This window comes from Filicampus tigris, chromosome 18, assembly GCF_054856515.1.
Source record: "Filicampus tigris isolate MCC_2025a chromosome 18, RoL_Ftig_1.0, whole genome shotgun sequence".
NCBI classification, from domain to species: Eukaryota; Metazoa; Chordata; class Actinopteri; order Syngnathiformes; family Syngnathidae; genus Filicampus; species Filicampus tigris.
The window spans coordinates 3,533,539-3,549,783 of record NC_141234.1 but is presented as its reverse complement, the minus strand read 5'-3'; the positions used below and the strand labels follow the sequence as shown (position 1 = coordinate 3,549,783).

General features: G+C 49.9%; 1 protein-coding gene across 2 annotated transcripts in view; it reads right to left on the bottom strand.

The window, feature by feature from the left end:
• The window catches only part of arid1ab (AT-rich interactive domain 1Ab), a 41,146-nt gene that overhangs the window by 3,104 nt on the left and 21,797 nt on the right, over window positions 1-16,245 (bottom strand). For both annotated transcript variants that reach the window (XM_086014993.1, XM_086014994.1), the window contains 15 exons: window positions 8,041-8,281; window positions 7,532-7,621; window positions 7,243-7,413; window positions 6,173-6,476; window positions 5,573-5,715; window positions 5,407-5,504; window positions 5,108-5,317; window positions 4,820-5,024; window positions 3,188-3,320; window positions 2,802-2,977; window positions 2,568-2,697; window positions 2,365-2,484; window positions 1,933-2,029; window positions 1,029-1,848; window positions 63-193 (listed from right to left, as the gene is read on the bottom strand). In XM_086014993.1, the coding sequence (XP_085871119.1) occupies window positions 63-193; window positions 1,029-1,848; window positions 1,933-2,029; window positions 2,365-2,484; window positions 2,568-2,697; window positions 2,802-2,977; window positions 3,188-3,320; window positions 4,820-5,024; window positions 5,108-5,317; window positions 5,407-5,504; window positions 5,573-5,715; window positions 6,173-6,476; window positions 7,243-7,413; window positions 7,532-7,621; window positions 8,041-8,281 (3,069 nt within the window). The remainder of the gene's footprint in view (window positions 1-62; window positions 194-1,028; window positions 1,849-1,932; window positions 2,030-2,364; window positions 2,485-2,567; window positions 2,698-2,801; window positions 2,978-3,187; window positions 3,321-4,819; window positions 5,025-5,107; window positions 5,318-5,406; window positions 5,505-5,572; window positions 5,716-6,172; window positions 6,477-7,242; window positions 7,414-7,531; window positions 7,622-8,040; window positions 8,282-16,245) is intronic.

Here is a 16,245-nt window from a genome sequence, read left to right as displayed (position 1 = left end):
GTGTTCTCCAACCTTTATTGAGCCTTCACTCAAGTTCCTCATGCCGGGTTTACGAAACGTACCTGGCATAAGTTAAACGTGGTGATGCTATTGTCGTCATAGAGTAAGATGTTGATGGTGTCCAAGGCCCAGGTGCTCTCCGCTAGTAACCCTGACTTAAGTGACATCATTACGCGCCACGCTTCCGGCGTGCCTGCCAACACACAACAGAATCAAAATGAATTTGATTGATTTTCAGTGCATTTTCCACCCCCCAAAGTCAACTTCATTTTTATTTTACTTTCATGAATTTTTAACAGCCTTTCAAACTATAGAAAAAAAAATATTTTGAAAAAAAGAGTGCATCTAATTTTAAATACCCTTTTTTCTCTTCCTATATTTTTCTCTTATTTTTTTCACTGCTGTATCATTCTCTTTGCCTTCCCATCGGAGACTCGCACAAGATTTAATCTCACACAAAACCTCAACAAGAAATTATCTCAAGTGTTAAAACCTGAAGTGTTTTTTACACACCAAAACGATACTTCAATCTTTAATTCAAATCTTTAGATTTTTTTCTATTGTTAGTACCTTTACCCTCCTCAAAGTCTATTCCTAAAAAATTTTTTTGTCATTGAGAAAAAATATGTATTTTTAATTCATTCACTAGCAACCATTTTCAGACCCTTCCTTTACCCTACCATGTGAATTTTTTTTTTTTTTTTTTTAAATATGTACCTGGGACCGAATGTCTGGATTCTTAGAAGATGTATGTCATTGGCAGAGAATGAGTAAATAACTTTTTAAAAAAAAAAAAAGTTATTTTGCCTTTGTCCTATTTTTAAACTACACTTGGGACTTATTCTAGAAATAAGTCAAGTGTTTTTTCCCCCCTTTTATTATGATTTCATACATTTTTTTTGGGTGTCATTACTAAATGTTCATTTCCCTCTTCTACTACAGTTCAAAGTTAAAACGGACTTAGATGAATATTTTCCACCGAATGAACAAGCCAATTACTTCCACCCTCGGAGGTTGACGTTGCATACCGATGTCCTTCATGGTGAGCCGTCTTCGTGGCTTGAGGTGTGGTTGGGAGCACTCCACAGAGCCGGGAGGAAAGCCCACGTCTCGCCGCATCATCGGCTGCTGCACGGGCGCCTGTCCGATGTGGGACGCGGGCACCGGGGGTCCGGCTTTCTGCACTTTGATGCCCGGATGCAGGTAGGGCGACTTGTTGGGTGACGTCCTGCTCTCCATGGGCCGCGGCATGGGTGCCGGGCTGGACACCTGAGGAATATGGTTCTGCGATGTCTGATAAGTCGACGGTAGGGGTCTGGTCATGGGCGGGCCGGAGGCGCCGGGTCCGAAGGGAGGTTGCCGCTGGTTGACGTGGCCGGGCCACGGGCCGTCGTGGTTCATGCGCTGATCCGACGTCATCATCTCCTCGGAGCGGTTCATGCCGTGGTAGCCGGGGGCCTGGCCCGGCACGGGGGGCCCCTGGCGGTTATGGTAGTTGGGGTAGCCCATTTCGTTGCGGCCCTGCCACATGGGGCCCTGGGGGCCGTCGGGACCCGAGGGCATGGGGCTCGCCATCATCTGCGGCGGCATAGCCGTCTGGGAATTGGGCCCACCGGATGACGATCCGCGGTCCCGGCCGAAGGGAAAGGGGAACTGGTTCTGCGGACCCGGGGGTCTCCGCTCCCCTCCGGGGTATGCGTTGTACTGATTATACATGTCCTGCTGGCCCTGGGGACCTGATGATTGAGGTCCTGGCGGCTGCTGGCCGCTGTAAGGAACATTGTACATTTCTCCCTCGTGGCGCTTGGCGGGCGGGCCGTAGCCGCCGTCGACGGGACGCTTGTAGTTCTGTTGGGAAGCAGACGTGCTTTTTATAATCCTTAAAATTTCACATGTTATGTTGAATCTTATTTGGAATCTGAACACCCTTACCGGTTGCTGCTGTGCAAACATTCCCGGTTGTTGGTTTGGATATGGGCCACCAGGGGGCGCCCCTTGGCCAGGGTACTGATTGGCATAGGAGTCGTGTCTAGGGACCCAAGCACAAAAAGTCACTTTCATCGCGCAGTAGAGATTAAATTACGTACTGTTTACCGATAAATGTTTTGTAATACTGTTTACAATTTTAATTCCTGTCAATAGCATATTTAATGCAACTTGTATGGTTGTGTGCACATCCACTTGAAGAAAATGACACACAATGTCCCTTAATAATTTCAGTGTTGAGATACATTATTGGTAATAAAAAAAAAGTCCAACCAATTCAAGGAAATTGTCATCATTGTGCCACAGGAAATGATCCAAACACTTGCAAAACAACATAAATGTGCATTTGACATCTATATGTCAAATCTCAGTCTTTACCGTTGCTGGGGCGGCGGTCGGCTGGGCGAGTACATCCCCGCGTCGGCTCCGGAAGGCATCATGTTGGGCTGAGCGGCCCCGGGCCCCATGCTGCCCTCGGGACCCATGCTTGACTCTTGCCTGTACGTTTACATTTATGTATTTAATTGAGCCCGCTGGAGGACACAGAATTACCTCAAAAGAAATTCCAGTTGACTCTGTACCTGCGGTCATATCCGTAAGGGTATTGTTGCCTCTGGCCCATTGGCAGACTTCCCATGGGTCCCGGTGGGCCTCTGTTGTACTGTTCTCCCATCCCGCTGTTAGGACCGGGTGGCATGAATTGTTCCCCAGCTTAGTAAAAAATAAAAAAATAATAATTAAAAAAAAATAAAAAAACCCACATGGTTAGTTTCTCTTTTAGCATGTGATCAAACTTAGTTGGTCGAACCATTCACCTTTCCGCATGCCTCCGAACGGGTCTTTGTTGGACTCGTAGGGACCCATCCGACCCATCATGTCGGGGCCGCCCATTCCGGGCTGGTAGTTCTGAGAATTGGGTGTCATGGCGTTCCTTCGGGAAAATGCCGGGTCGCTGCCGTCGGCAAACGGGTCCTGCAAATTGACGCTACTCCTAAAAACAAACAAAAGAAATCCTATGCATCAAGTACCACCATTTATAAACAAGAAGCCGTAAATAGAGGTGAAATTTGTCCCCCATTGTGACACTTGAGAGCCAAACAATATTTGTGTCACTTGAGCCATTCAGTGTAAAAAAAAAAAAAAAAAAAAAAAAGCCGTAAATTGAGCCATTTCTTGCAAACGTGTCGTGTTCAAGTCGTACCTGGCACCGGGCATGGGAGGCATTTGTGTGTGGGGAGTGGAGGCCGGGGTGGGAGGCTTCAGTTCTCCCCCCTCTGCCATGGAACTACTGGTGGACTGAGGAGTCTGGGGGCCTTGGAGCGATCCAGAACCAGCTGCAAAAATGAGGACACGCATTTAAACAGGCATTCCGAAAATAAAGCCTCCATCACAATCTCTTTGGAAGTCACCGGGCAAACAGCTTCACCTCCGACAATGACAAACGGCCGGCCGGGCTGTCAAGACGGTGACGCTCGCGTGTGCGCATGATGCCCGCCTGATGGATTGTGTTTGTGTGTGAGGCACAGTATCGTGCTCCTGCTCAGGACTCGAGTCTGATGACTCACGGCTTCCCATTCATTAAATCGCGGTGCGCGCGCGCGCACACACACACACACACACACACACACACACACACAACACATGCACGCTTGGGGTCACTGCCAGGTTACGCTTATTCACAATGTCTCACGTCACCATCGCGCCTCTCGCACCAACTCCCCCCTCCTCTCCCCTTCCCCCAGGCAGGGATTTCCCTTCTACAAGGGAGGAAAGGGGGGGAGGAGAAGTGCGGCGGGGGCAGAGTCAGAGAAATTGTGTGACTTTTACACACTCCAGCATTCAACCCCCCCTCCACCCCCCACCCCCACGCCTCTCCATTCATCATTTCTGGCTCAGTACTAATCTCCAGGGAGTGTTTCCTTTGTAGCCCTGGGCCAGACACCAATCAGGCGGCGAATATGAAACCCCTCCTCCCCCTTCCTTCATCGTAACCAGTGCCAGTTGACAAGAACCCTGATGTACAGTAACCCCGCCCCCCCCACTACACTGTAGATTCTTAAGCAGTCATTTATGGGTTTTGAAAGTCTACAGGCCAGTCCCAAATTAGAGTTGCAAGCCTCCCATGTAGTACCACATTGTGCCACAACATGCCAGGCAGCACTGAGCTATACTGGTAGAGACGAAAAAATTAAAAACAAGAAGCCGACGCATAAGAGGTCCCAAGCTACTGTAAACTCCGCTAATTGTTTTCACAGAGCAGAGAGAATGTCGGCCTGTGCGCAATGTTGTATGCTCTCCCAGTGTGCTGTTTGCATGTGTTGCTGCTCCATTTGTGTAAAAAAAAAAATGGCAGTTGTTTGCAAGCCCGCGCCATACACCAAAACTATTAATTGACACGGCCGGCTTTGCTTGCCTGCATTGTGCTACTTACGTTCTACACTGGGTAGGAAGAGAAAAAAAAAAGCCAAAGGGAAAAAAAAAAAAAAAGGGAATCGTGAGTGTTTGCGCTATTTTCTGCTCCATGTCAAGGTCATCTTAGTACACATTGCTCTTGTTTTGGTTCTCAATGTGGAGATGTGATTCTGCCGCTGCTCGGTGCAAGGGCAGATCTATTTTATTGGTGACACAGGGCTTCTGGAAAAAAATCCTGAATAATCCTTGACTTTTTGTAATCACTAAGCTTTAACTGCTTTGCCCACACTGGACTGGTTTGAGTATGTTAAAAACTATGAATGACACAAAATGTCAAAGTGATCCAAGTTGCATCTTTCGATTTTCCTGCGCCACCTTTGGAAGAAAGAGTCCGCTCACAAACTGCCGGTTTAGTACCTACCGGGGCTGGGTGGCTGGATCTTCGGCTGGTTCTTTTTGGTGTCCGTATTGAAAAAGTCCGGGGGCGGCTCCTCGCCACGCTCGATCTTGCACTCGAAGGCGTACAAACACTGGATGTACTGCTTCTTGAGGGAGCTGGCCGCGCTGCTGGACGTGCCCACGTTGAGGTTGGTGGCGAGCTCCCGCCATTTCTTGTTCTTGTTCACCTGGGCGGGTGACAGCGGGAAGGTTGCGCTTCAAAGATTGCTGCGCGCGCAAACCACAAAGGGCCCACGAAATCCCGGCCTACCTGGGTGAGGCCTCCGATCTCCTTGACCGACACATAGAGTCGGAACAAGTCGAGAGGCTTGCGCCCCACGGCGGGGAGGTTGTTCATGCCCATCGCTTTCTCCTCCGCGAAGGCCAGGTAGCGGTCAACCCACATCTTCCTCTCGGGCTCCGGGCCGAGCTCGTATAGGCGGGTGATCTTCTCGTTGGTGATGGTTGAAGAACTGGACTTCTGCGGTGAATCATAGGAGATTGGGTTGGATTAAAAAAAAAGAAAAAGAAAAGACGACAAAGTATCACTGCAAGGATGCAAACGCCCACCTTTTTGGATTCAGTCTTAGGAGTCCCGTCCACTTTGTTGTTCATCTTCTGGGCCTGGTTGATTTTGTCCATGCCAAAATCTGAGCCAGGAGCCATTCCTAAAATGGCCAACAAATTCAGTCGGTGCCTCGTCTCAAGAACGGTTAGCTATGCATCATGTACTCACCGGGGGTGTTGTTGCCCATATTTGCACCCATTGGATAAGGACCTGGACCTCCCTGGTTCAGCATACCGTGCATGCTGTTCATGGCCGGGCCGTACGGGGAAGCTGAACCCATCATGCCTTGGGACATGGGGTATCCAGGTGGCCTGTTGAAGAGAATCACATTGCTTAAAAACTCCTCCAACACATCTTTTCAAGCGTCGTATCTATATTTTGCAACAACTCTGCTTTTGTTCTGTCATTGTGGGAAAAAAATATAGCACCGTTTTTAAATCGAGTGACTCTAGCATTTGCCAAAATCATGATGACTGAATGTCTGGAGGCTGATCTGGCATCCTCGCTTGGGAAGGACGTGTGTTTCACTGATCCGCTCGCTCGCTCGCTCTCTCCCTCTCTCTACCTCCCTCCACCTCTCTCCCTCTCTCTCAGATAAGTACTTGGTCTGCTGCCATGTACTCGAACTAAACACAGCACGTGGGAAAAGCTGATCATTTTTCATGGTCACACAGCAAAGAAAGCGCACACATGCACAGTCTCATTCTGCTGAAAGCTTTGCGCTGCAAAGGCAATGAGTCACATTTTGCCTTGTTGCGTTGCACCCACCTGTTGTGTATGGAGTTGCTGGGTCCGTGGTGCATGGAGGGCCCGCTTTCTTTCCTGTTCATTCCCGGAGGCGGGCACATCCCTGATACCACCTGAGGAGGCATGTTGCCCATGTTGGAGCCCATGCCGGGACCGTAGGGCCTGGCGCCCATCTGGCCGGGGCCTACTCTGCCGCCGGGGGGCATGTTGCCATAGGGCGCCCCGCTGCCCTGGCCGGGCATGGGGTTCATGGAGCCGCCCATGCCGGGGCCGCTTGGGTAGTTGGCATTGGGCATCCCTGAGTAGCCGGGCGGCCTAGGATAACCTGGAGGTATGACATTAAAACACTTTAGCCAGGCGAAAAAGACCAAATGGGATTATTTGACTATTCATATGTCATTTCAAGAGACCCATAGCCGTTATTACTGTTCACTACTTTTTTGGTCAAGAAAATTTGGTGGGGTTCAGAGATATCAGTTTCAGCAATCAGCCTGCAATGGACAGCAATTGTTATCTCCATAACAAGTGCAGTGCATTTCAGCCTCTGGCAAGTGGACGTCGTCGCAAATGGTGAGCAGTAAACCAAACAAAAAAATAGAAGTACAAATAAAATTCCAGGTGGTCGGCGTACACTCATCAATCATCTTATTTCGGGGATGTCACGCTTACATCGACGGCCTGATTCCAACTATCAAGCTACTTCACACACTTTGACTTTGCTTTATGACCGCCTACTGTTTTCAAAGCTGAATTTTAAGTGGATGGACCTCTCTCAGTCGAGCTTCTTCAGACTAGATCTGATCGGTCTCTGTGGTCCAGTTCTAAATTTACCTCTGTGCCGCCTGTTATGACAAGCGGGGCTTTATCAGGCCATGGTGGTCTGTTGCCATGACTCACCGGGATAACTTCTTCAAAGTTCACAGAAGCTGCCTTCCCGACTTCAAAGCAAAGTGATAATTTGATATGTACAGGAAAGTGAGAGGAAAATGGAAATCTGGGTTATCTGCATAATGGGCCAGTCACATCCTGAAGGGGGATTCCAGTCGATACTACGCTAGCATCTCCGTGTTACTCTTTAAGTGTGGCCTCACCTTGAGGGCCGTACTGGCCCCCCTGAGGGCCGTAATTTCCCATGGAGTTGTTTTGGGGGTAGGGTCCCATTCCGCTATGCATCTGACCCCCCGAAGACTGGCGTGGAGATAAGGCAGGGCCAGGTTGTCCCGGGGACCCGTAAGGAGGCATCTGTGCGTTACGCATGTACACTAGAGGGCGAGAATTGGGAAGCTCCATCATTAGAGTGTCATTGCAGATAAGCATTAACGCACCCCCCACACACAAAAAAAAAAAAAAAAATCTAAAGGATCCCCCCCCCACACTCACCCCTGTCTTGGGCCATGGCCGACTGGTTCATGGAAGAGTGCATGATGCTGTCTGACTGGACACTGGGCGGCCGGGGAGGCATCTGATTACCTGTAAGCACACGCAAACGTCATCAACATGAAATGAGCGTTAGAATAATGATAAACAGCGGTTTCTAAATAACACGACATCTGATGTAACCCCGCCACTGACACACTGGCTGCTGTTTGGATGGTTTACAAGCATTGTGATAGTAGATGGAGACTTAATGTTCCCATCTGGCAAGTCGCTTCATGAATTACAAATGAGAGCGCTCGTGTTTTGGCGTGTGCCAGCGTTCACTTTGGACTCCAAAATATACCCTGCTTTCATGCATCATCTGACGCTGTGTCAACTCCTCAGTGGAAATGCATTTGGAATTAGCCAGAGTGGTTGTTTTTGTTTACACTTCTTAGTCAGGCGCATCAAAATTGCTTCCATTGGTCGTCGTCTTAAAGCACCACTCACAATATTTGGACATGGTTATTTACCTGGCACAGCGGCGGGGGACAGAGGGCCGGTGCGAGAGGGCGTGACGCTGGCGGGGGAGCCCACGGGCGAAGGCGACGGCCCTCGGATGCCCGGCAGGTGGGGCGACGTGTGTGGCGAGAAAGGCGACTGGGCGGGGTTGCTCTGCTCCCCCTGGCTGCTGGACACCCCCGAGGTGCTGACGCCTGGGCTCAGGGCGCCCTCCGTGCCGGTGGGGAGGTCGTCGATGGAGCCTGACAGATCCTGGAAGGCACACACGGACGTCAGTTGTGATTTTAACACCTCCATCGAATCAAAGCTTCCTTTTGTCCACCGGGAGGAAAAGTGTGTTAAAGCACACAGCCAAACATAAGGGTGGCTCACAATGAGAATCAAAGACAAGTGCAGTCACCCCAGCAAAGATGGTAGCTCACTACTCACAAATTTACCTCCTCTTTTTTTTTTTTTTTTTTAAAGCGTTTTGGTGCTATTTCTGAAAATTCACTTCACAAGTCCTTGTATGTCAAGGAAGAGCTATGTTTAGCCTGGGTTGTTAGTGGAAGTGTTGGAGAGTCTTCACGGCATTTACGTGCATATGCGCACTTCCCATGCATCAAAAAAAAAAAAAAAAACTTCTCTAAGCCATTTACTTTTAAGGATGATAGTTTGTGGAATGTTTGAGGTCAATGACTTGTGTCCTTTTTCGTTATTCAGGGCTAAGATATTTGCACTGGATTACTGTAAACCGATGTGGCATTGTTAACGAGCCTTGCCGCCCATCAGCACAAAGGCCAGCGACAATCACGCTTGTGTGAAGGTGAATGTTTACACGCCGGCTGCTCACGTGGGGCCCATGTGCTTCCTCAGAAATGCAAACTCATCTGCCAGTCACGTCGGAGGAAGCGGGGAGGGAGGCGAGGGGGAGGAGGAGGAGGCGGAGGGAAAAGCATTGGCTGGAAGGTGGCCAACAATTCCCATAGAAATCTCACACACTCGCAAGGCTGGCTGCGGCCCCTGAAGCCGGCAGTTTTTGCACTTGAAACGGTGCCCGTTGCTATTTTGGGGATGTGACCTGATGGAGGAACCACAGAGGGAGCGACAGGAGGAGAGTGCTGATTCACAATACAGCCGCCCAACCCCCCCCCCCCCTCCCTGGCCCCCCCAAACCCCCCCTCCCTCCCCTCCCAGACTGCCTGCACAAGCCAAGGCCTCTCTGACCTGCACGGGTGAAACATACGACGCAGAGCAGCCAGGGCCATTATGTTGCATTATTCGGCGCTAAAATGGAGCCGCTCACAGATTTTCGCAACTCGTTCCTTCAAACACGGTTTCTCGAACCCGCTTTCTCAAACCCCTCGAAATCCGAAACGCCGATTAAACATAACTAGGGCTGCAACGATTAATCAAATAGTTTGAATAATACAATAACAACAAAAAAAAAGGTCAAAGCAAAATCATTACCTTGAATCTTTGCAGGTAGTATTTTGCCACACTGACTAATGCCACTGCAGTTGCACGCACCACTGCGCGTAGAAATAAGTTGGCGCACCCGCTGACGCCCACGTCACTCACCAGGCCTACCGTTTGAATCCATGCACACAAACTCACTGGTGGTAGAACGTGAGGATGCCAACACCAAGCCAGCAAAAATAACACCTGCACCTCACTAAGCTAAAAGAGGGAGAAGTGATTGCTTCAACATGTTTGTTTTACTGGCGCGCACTTTTTGAAGTTTTACGACATGATTCATTGCAAATATTTTGGGGGACCCAGAGGCTATATCTCACAGACCCCACTTTGAGAACCACAACTTTTAACAGCCAAGTTTGTACCTACCATTATCGCTGGCTGACATTTAACCCCGCCTCCCACCCAAGTTCCACTGAGACATCACAAGACCAGTCATGTGTCTGCCGGCCAGCACAATGACCACCTTGGTAGCCGCCATCCTCAAAAGAGTCCTTTCATTGTTCCCCCAAAAACACCCCATCAATTTCCATTGCTTGGCCCGCCCGAGACCCCGAGGCGAAAAGGGTCAAGGGTCAATTCGTGTCGCTACCTCTCTCAGGGGGCAAAGGTGAGTCAGGCCTGTCGGTAGGGGGTCGTTGCAAATGGCCGACAACCTGACATACTTCAGTCAGACGACGAGCAAGAGAGAAGGTAGAAAGTTGGAACTGGATTTGAGGCGGGAGTCAACAAACAGGCTTGATTCGTCATGTCGGCTCTGTTCTTGTTGTCGTGTTCACAAAGGGAAGCAAGTGATTCCATTTTGTAGGCAAACAAACAAGCTACCATTACCATAGAGAAAAAGCAACATATTGGCTCTGATAATATGCTAATCTCACGAGCCAATAGCAGCTGATCTCCGACTAAATGTGTCTCCAAACACATTCGACTAGTCATGTCTGTTCTGTTCCTTACAGCTGCCATTTCCACAAAGGAAAACCAGTTGACGATTTTGGAGAACACCAAATGTGTTCAGTGGCATGCTAATTTCGCTAAGTAAAATCGGCTAGTCGGCTAGTCATGTCTGCTTTGTTAACTGCCATTTCCACAAAGGAAAACCGGTTGATGTTTTGGACGACAACAAATGAACTCTGTTACCATGCTAAATTCGCTCAGGAAAAGCAGCTGATCTCAGTCCATTGTTAATTCAGCTATGTATGTTTCTTTTTGTTAGCTGACATTTTCCACACAGGAACCGCTCTGATGATGAGCTTGACTGGCCAAGGGACCAACAGAACTCCAACATCAATTCCACACAAGAAAAGCAACGGCGCTACGAAAAAGCAACTGATCTATGTTTTTCCTTTCTCTCTAGAAAGCAATCAACAAGCCTGACAAAGTGAAAAAAACAAAAACAATTGCTGACACATTTTTGGTAGCACAACAAACGAGATCGACTAGTCTGAAAATTTCAAGAAGGGGCTCGTCATCACCAAATGAGCTCGACCAGTCGTGTCTTTTCCACCGCATGCCAGTTACGCAAAAGAACAGCTAATTATTTCCCTCTTTTCCAGCTCCACTGGTCATGTCTGTTCCATTAATTGCCAATTCCACAGAGGAAAAGCAACTGATCACCGCTTTCTGGATTTTTGGAGAGGCCAACAACAGATCGAAGGAGAACGAGGTCTACTACCTTCTGACGACAAACAAGTTCTACTAATCAAAAGCGAGATTGAATAGTCATGCCTACTCCATGACACGTCAACATCTGCCGATTCTTTTAAAGAACAATGAAAGCGCTACTAGTCGTGTCTGTTTGCAGAGCAGTTCCAAGTCAAGGCAACGCTACTTAAAACAAGTCTTCTCGCTCCTTTCAAATGAAGTAAACACCTGATAAGTGACAGCTCTGGTCCCAGAGTCCCAATCGGTGCAGGCGTAGTACACACCAACCCACACTGGAACAAACGCTGCTTTCCACACTCCCACTCTGCAGCCATCGATTTTCCCCGGCTCAATACTGCACGCACGCACGCACGCACGCACACACACACAGCGGCCAGTTCTGCTGACTGCACAGGCCCGGACAGCGAGGAGGCAGAGGAGGGAGCGGTGCGGTCGTGGTGGCGGGGCTTATTGGCGGTGATAGTAATGCTGGCGTCCGTGGCTGTGATATTCAACAGTCTTAATTAGAAGGGAAAGGACGGCGAGTAGCGAGGATCAGAGCGCGGTGGAGGTGGTGGAGTGGAGTGGTGGTGAGGTTGCCGCGTGAGCGCAAGTTACGATGCTCTGGTAATGATGTTGTGACAAATGCGTGTAAAAAAACAACAACACGCGCACACAGACAACTAAATGCTATTTTTATGACATTGTAAAAAGCGCAGAAAAGATGCCACAGACAGGAGAAATCTGCAGCCCTTCGCCGCAGAGCTTCAAGCTTCCCTCTGCGGCAGCCATTTTGTGCTTCCCCAGCTCTGCCTAACATGGAACTTCACAACGGGAACACGACAAACTCTCGTGATGGTTGAAGCCACAGAGGGGATGGGACTTATTTTTTTATTTATTTTTTTAAATTTAGATTTACAATATAAATAGACGCAGAAATTAATTTTAAGGACAGTTTTATTTGGGGGGGGTGGGTGAGAAACGCAATTATCGCTGTATGGACGCAGGCCAATTCCTGTGTTCTCCACATCTCCTGAGTCATGTGCGCTCTCCTCCGCCTGTCTTAATGTATTCCATTTGCAGATTACTTCACTGAGTCAGTCAAGCCCGACCACAGCCATTAGTCTGCCAAGCCAGCCACTCGCTCTCATTTTCTCTCTCTCTCTTTTCTTTTTCTTTTTTTTTTTTTTTTTAAGTGCCTGCAAGTGGGAGCAGAGAGTAAGCGGCCTTGAGATAATGACACATATCTGGAATGTGTGACACAGACCAGTCGTGGAACTAGATCTGGCGCTAAGGAGGCCGGCGTGACCTGGTCAGAGTTCACCTGTCAGTCAAACAGTCTACTACCTAGGCCTTAAAAAAAAAAAAAACAACAAAAAAAAACTCTTCATGTGCTTAAGCGGGAGAGGGGTATGGCTTGCATCTGCGCGGCTGCCATGGTTACCGCGATCCACGTGCTTGACACATTAGGGCCGACACAGCCCCTCGCCTCCCCCCTCCCCCTGCTGGCTGGCTGGCTGTTGCCATCTCTGTCTTGTCGCTCACTCCCGGGCCTCCCTGTGTGCTTGCCAGGGTCACTGCGCAGTCAAGCTACTACAAAAGGAGACGAAGAAGAAGAAGAAGCCTTGGGGGGGGAGGTCCGTTATCGGAACGAGAGACACCTCAAAAGGCGCCACTTATTCAATCACACACTCGGCCGAGCCTTTGCAAGCGGGGTGGACAAAACCAGTCAACCTCGAAGTCTTCACACATCTGTTTGTTTGTCACGCACTCTGACGCGGCAATTAGCACTTCAGACTGCCATTTTCTTTTATGTTGCAGCCTGTGAGGCGGCTCATGACTCGATATCAATAAGATCACAGTGAAAGCCCGCCGGAGTGTCTGTCGCTCACGACAGATGACAAATCATCTCCGGCGTGTAAACAACGGCACCGCGAAGAGCCGGATGGTAACCCAGACCTTCCCGGGCTGCAGAGGCTTCGGTAGAGGCCCGAATCAGCCCGGGCGCGAGGTTTTGCAGGGCTGAGCTCAACCATAAGGGGGCACTCCCATTCCACTGTGAGAGAAAGAAGTGGCAGTGAAAGGAGGAGAAGCAAGGCAAGGCAAGGCCCCTGCCTCATGCAGCAAGAAGCAGCCATTACAGGGTTTCACATCCAACACAGGCAGATGGGACACTCGGCACGTCGTACCGATATGGAGCATCCGATAGGTGCCTCACAACCCTTTGGGGTGGTGGGGGGGGACCAAGGGGGATAAAACGATGAAAAGACACAAACACACACGTCACCATTACGTCGCTACTTCATCACTGGCAGCCACGTGGGTGGAACAATATAGGGTGAATAGGCAAAAGTTTGGAGGAGAACATCTAAAAGGGATTACCCCCCCAGGTGAAAATTGGGATCAAAAGGTAAGGAGTTACTTTTTAAATGCTCCACATTAGCCTAATTGGAGTTCTCTGTGGGCAAAACAATAAAGGTGGGACAAACACTGCAGCAGTCTGTGTATCGCCCGATGGATAGAGGTGGGAGGGAATGTGTGTGTGTGTGTGTGTGTGTGTGTGAGAGGGGCTTCTGGTTGCTGTGAATAATGTGGCGATGGTGTGTGTGTGTTGGGGGGGTCTTTTGTGGTGGTCACAATGGTAATGGGGAGTCCCAGAGCAGAGCACAGATGCCCCAGCGAGGCAGGCAGCTGCCCAGCCTTCGTTGAGGACTTCTGGCCTTCACAGAGCTGAGGGATGGAGGGGCCTCAGGGAGATGTGGACAGGGAGGTTAGGGGAGGGGAGGTGATGGGGGGGGGGGGGGGCGGCTACAGCCAGTCTGCCTGCTTTACAGAGAGGCGTTGCCCCTCCCCTCGCTGCTGTCACACATTCCGGGTGTCTAGAGGGCGCTGCAAAAATCGCCTAATATCTAGCAGGGGGATGGTGGTGGGGTGGGGATTATATAGCGCAGGTTTATTTGGCAGAGTGAGGGGTAATTTCATTGTGGGGACCCTCTCATCCATCCAGGCGAGTTCCGGGAAGGGGGGCAGGGGGGGAGAGAAAGCCGGTAGAACGCCGAGGGGACAGACAGACAGTGCTGCAGTCAGCCACAGTCTTTGTGCTGCAAAACTAGCTCAGCCTAGCACAAATGGAGGCAGAGGGGAGGGGCGCGGGAGAGTGTGTGAGAGTGAGCAGCAAAGAAGGGAGGCAGTGAGGGGGGGGGGAGCTTGGGGGGGAGGGTGCTCTATGTACAGGCTCACACTAGAGCGCGCGCGCGCTCACTCACTCGCTGCCGACAAACCAGTTCACCCGAGCGAGGGAAAAAAAGCTAAACAACACACTTTGTCAGCACATTGAATTTTCTCGAGTACATTAATTAAAAATCACACATTGGTGGGGGGGGGGGGGTGTAGAATGAGGAGGGAGGATGGGTACGGGAGGCAGTGAGCGAGCCAGAGGCGCCCGGGAATCTGAATAATACAAGTCGACACAGGAAGCAAGGGCCCCAGAATAGCAACAGGAAACCGGCCCCGCACTCTGAATAAGCCAGCGTCACAGCCTTGTTTTGCTGCACAGCGTTATGAAAGCTGATTTACTGAAGGAGGGAGCCAACGAGAAAGCGGAGGAGGAGGAGGAGGAGGAAGAGGAGTGGGGGGAGGCAGAACACAGGCAAGGCAAGGAGAAAACAAGAATTTAGAGAGCTGGACGACAGAGGCATAAACACAAAGCTGAAAAGAGCAGAGGGAAAGGAAAGAATGAAATACCAAAGTGCGATATTGGAAGAAAAAAAAAAAAAGAAGAAGAAGGAAGGGAGGGGGGTTGGGCTGGCTCGGAGAGAGAGCGAAAGAGGGAGGGGGGGGGGGAAGTGGGCCGGCCTTGTCAGGCTGATTGCTCCAGAGCTATGTCGCAAAAACAAGCTTAGCTGCCGCAGGAGCGCCGAGCTGGGCTGGGCTGAGCAGGGAATGAGAGGCTTTGTACGGGCGGAGAGCGGCCTGTGATCAGGATCCACAATCAGCAGTCTTGCCTTATTAAAGATGATTTGGTCACAGGGACTGTGGGTTGGGTTTTTTTTTTTTTTTTTCATGTGGGTGGTCCCGGAGCTTTGGTAATACACTGGATGTGAGTGCAATCTGTGCTCAAGGGGAGGCGGGGTGGGGGGATTCTGGGAGGCAGAGTGAAAGTCAAGGAAAGCGCAGGCAAAACCAACAAGTCCAGATAAGACATTTTTCAAGGAAGCAAGTGGTCAGGATACAGTTAGGATTAGGGATGCTCCGATCGGCCGATTTTCGTGAAAAATGACGTGATCGGAATGTTCGATCAAAGCCTTTCATCGCCGATCAAAACATCCGATCGCCCGCAGCTCACGCTTGGCTGCCGCGAGACGAAATGGCGAAAAAGTTGATTTGTTTAATAGGAGACGACGTCCCCCCGTCCAAAAGCATCAGTCGCGCCGCGCTGCACGCGACCGCGCCCGCCCGCCCGAGCGAGCGAGCTACATTGACTCCAATTGAAACGCGCCGCCAGAAAGGCTCCGTAACGCAGCCGCGCCTCCGCTGCGAGCAGAGGGGAGGGACGCAACACAAGGCTGCGAAGCATGAGCCGCGGGTGATCGGATGTTTTGATCGGCAATAAAAGGCTTTGATCGACTATTCCGACCACCGCAGTTGGTGTGAACATAGCATTGTCTGCTGTCTGTGTGGAGTTTGCGTCTTGTAATACTGTACATGCCATGAAAAGGAGCATGGCCAAAAGTTTCAACACAACCAACTTGTGTAGCAATTGGGAGACTACGGTGAGTTTACGAGGCTCACTGCATTGAATAAGGTCAAGGCGGACACAGCGCAGTTTAAGTGGCATTATTGCCACTTCTTTGCATTGTTCCAATTCTCTTGCATTGTAGGTCACTTGTGGGCAACAGGCCCACTATATCATTTTATAGTTCACAAAAAGATAACAGGGACTTTTTTTTCTCGTTGACAAATGCACAAGATAGTTTGTCTATGCACAGGACAAAGTTCCTGAGTCGTTTCAATTCAGGAACTCATTGAATGGTTTATTCGAGTGAAGCCTGCATGTGACTATTTTTTTCTACTTTGATTATATTCTGAACCATGCAATGATTAGGTGGCATGTTATTTAT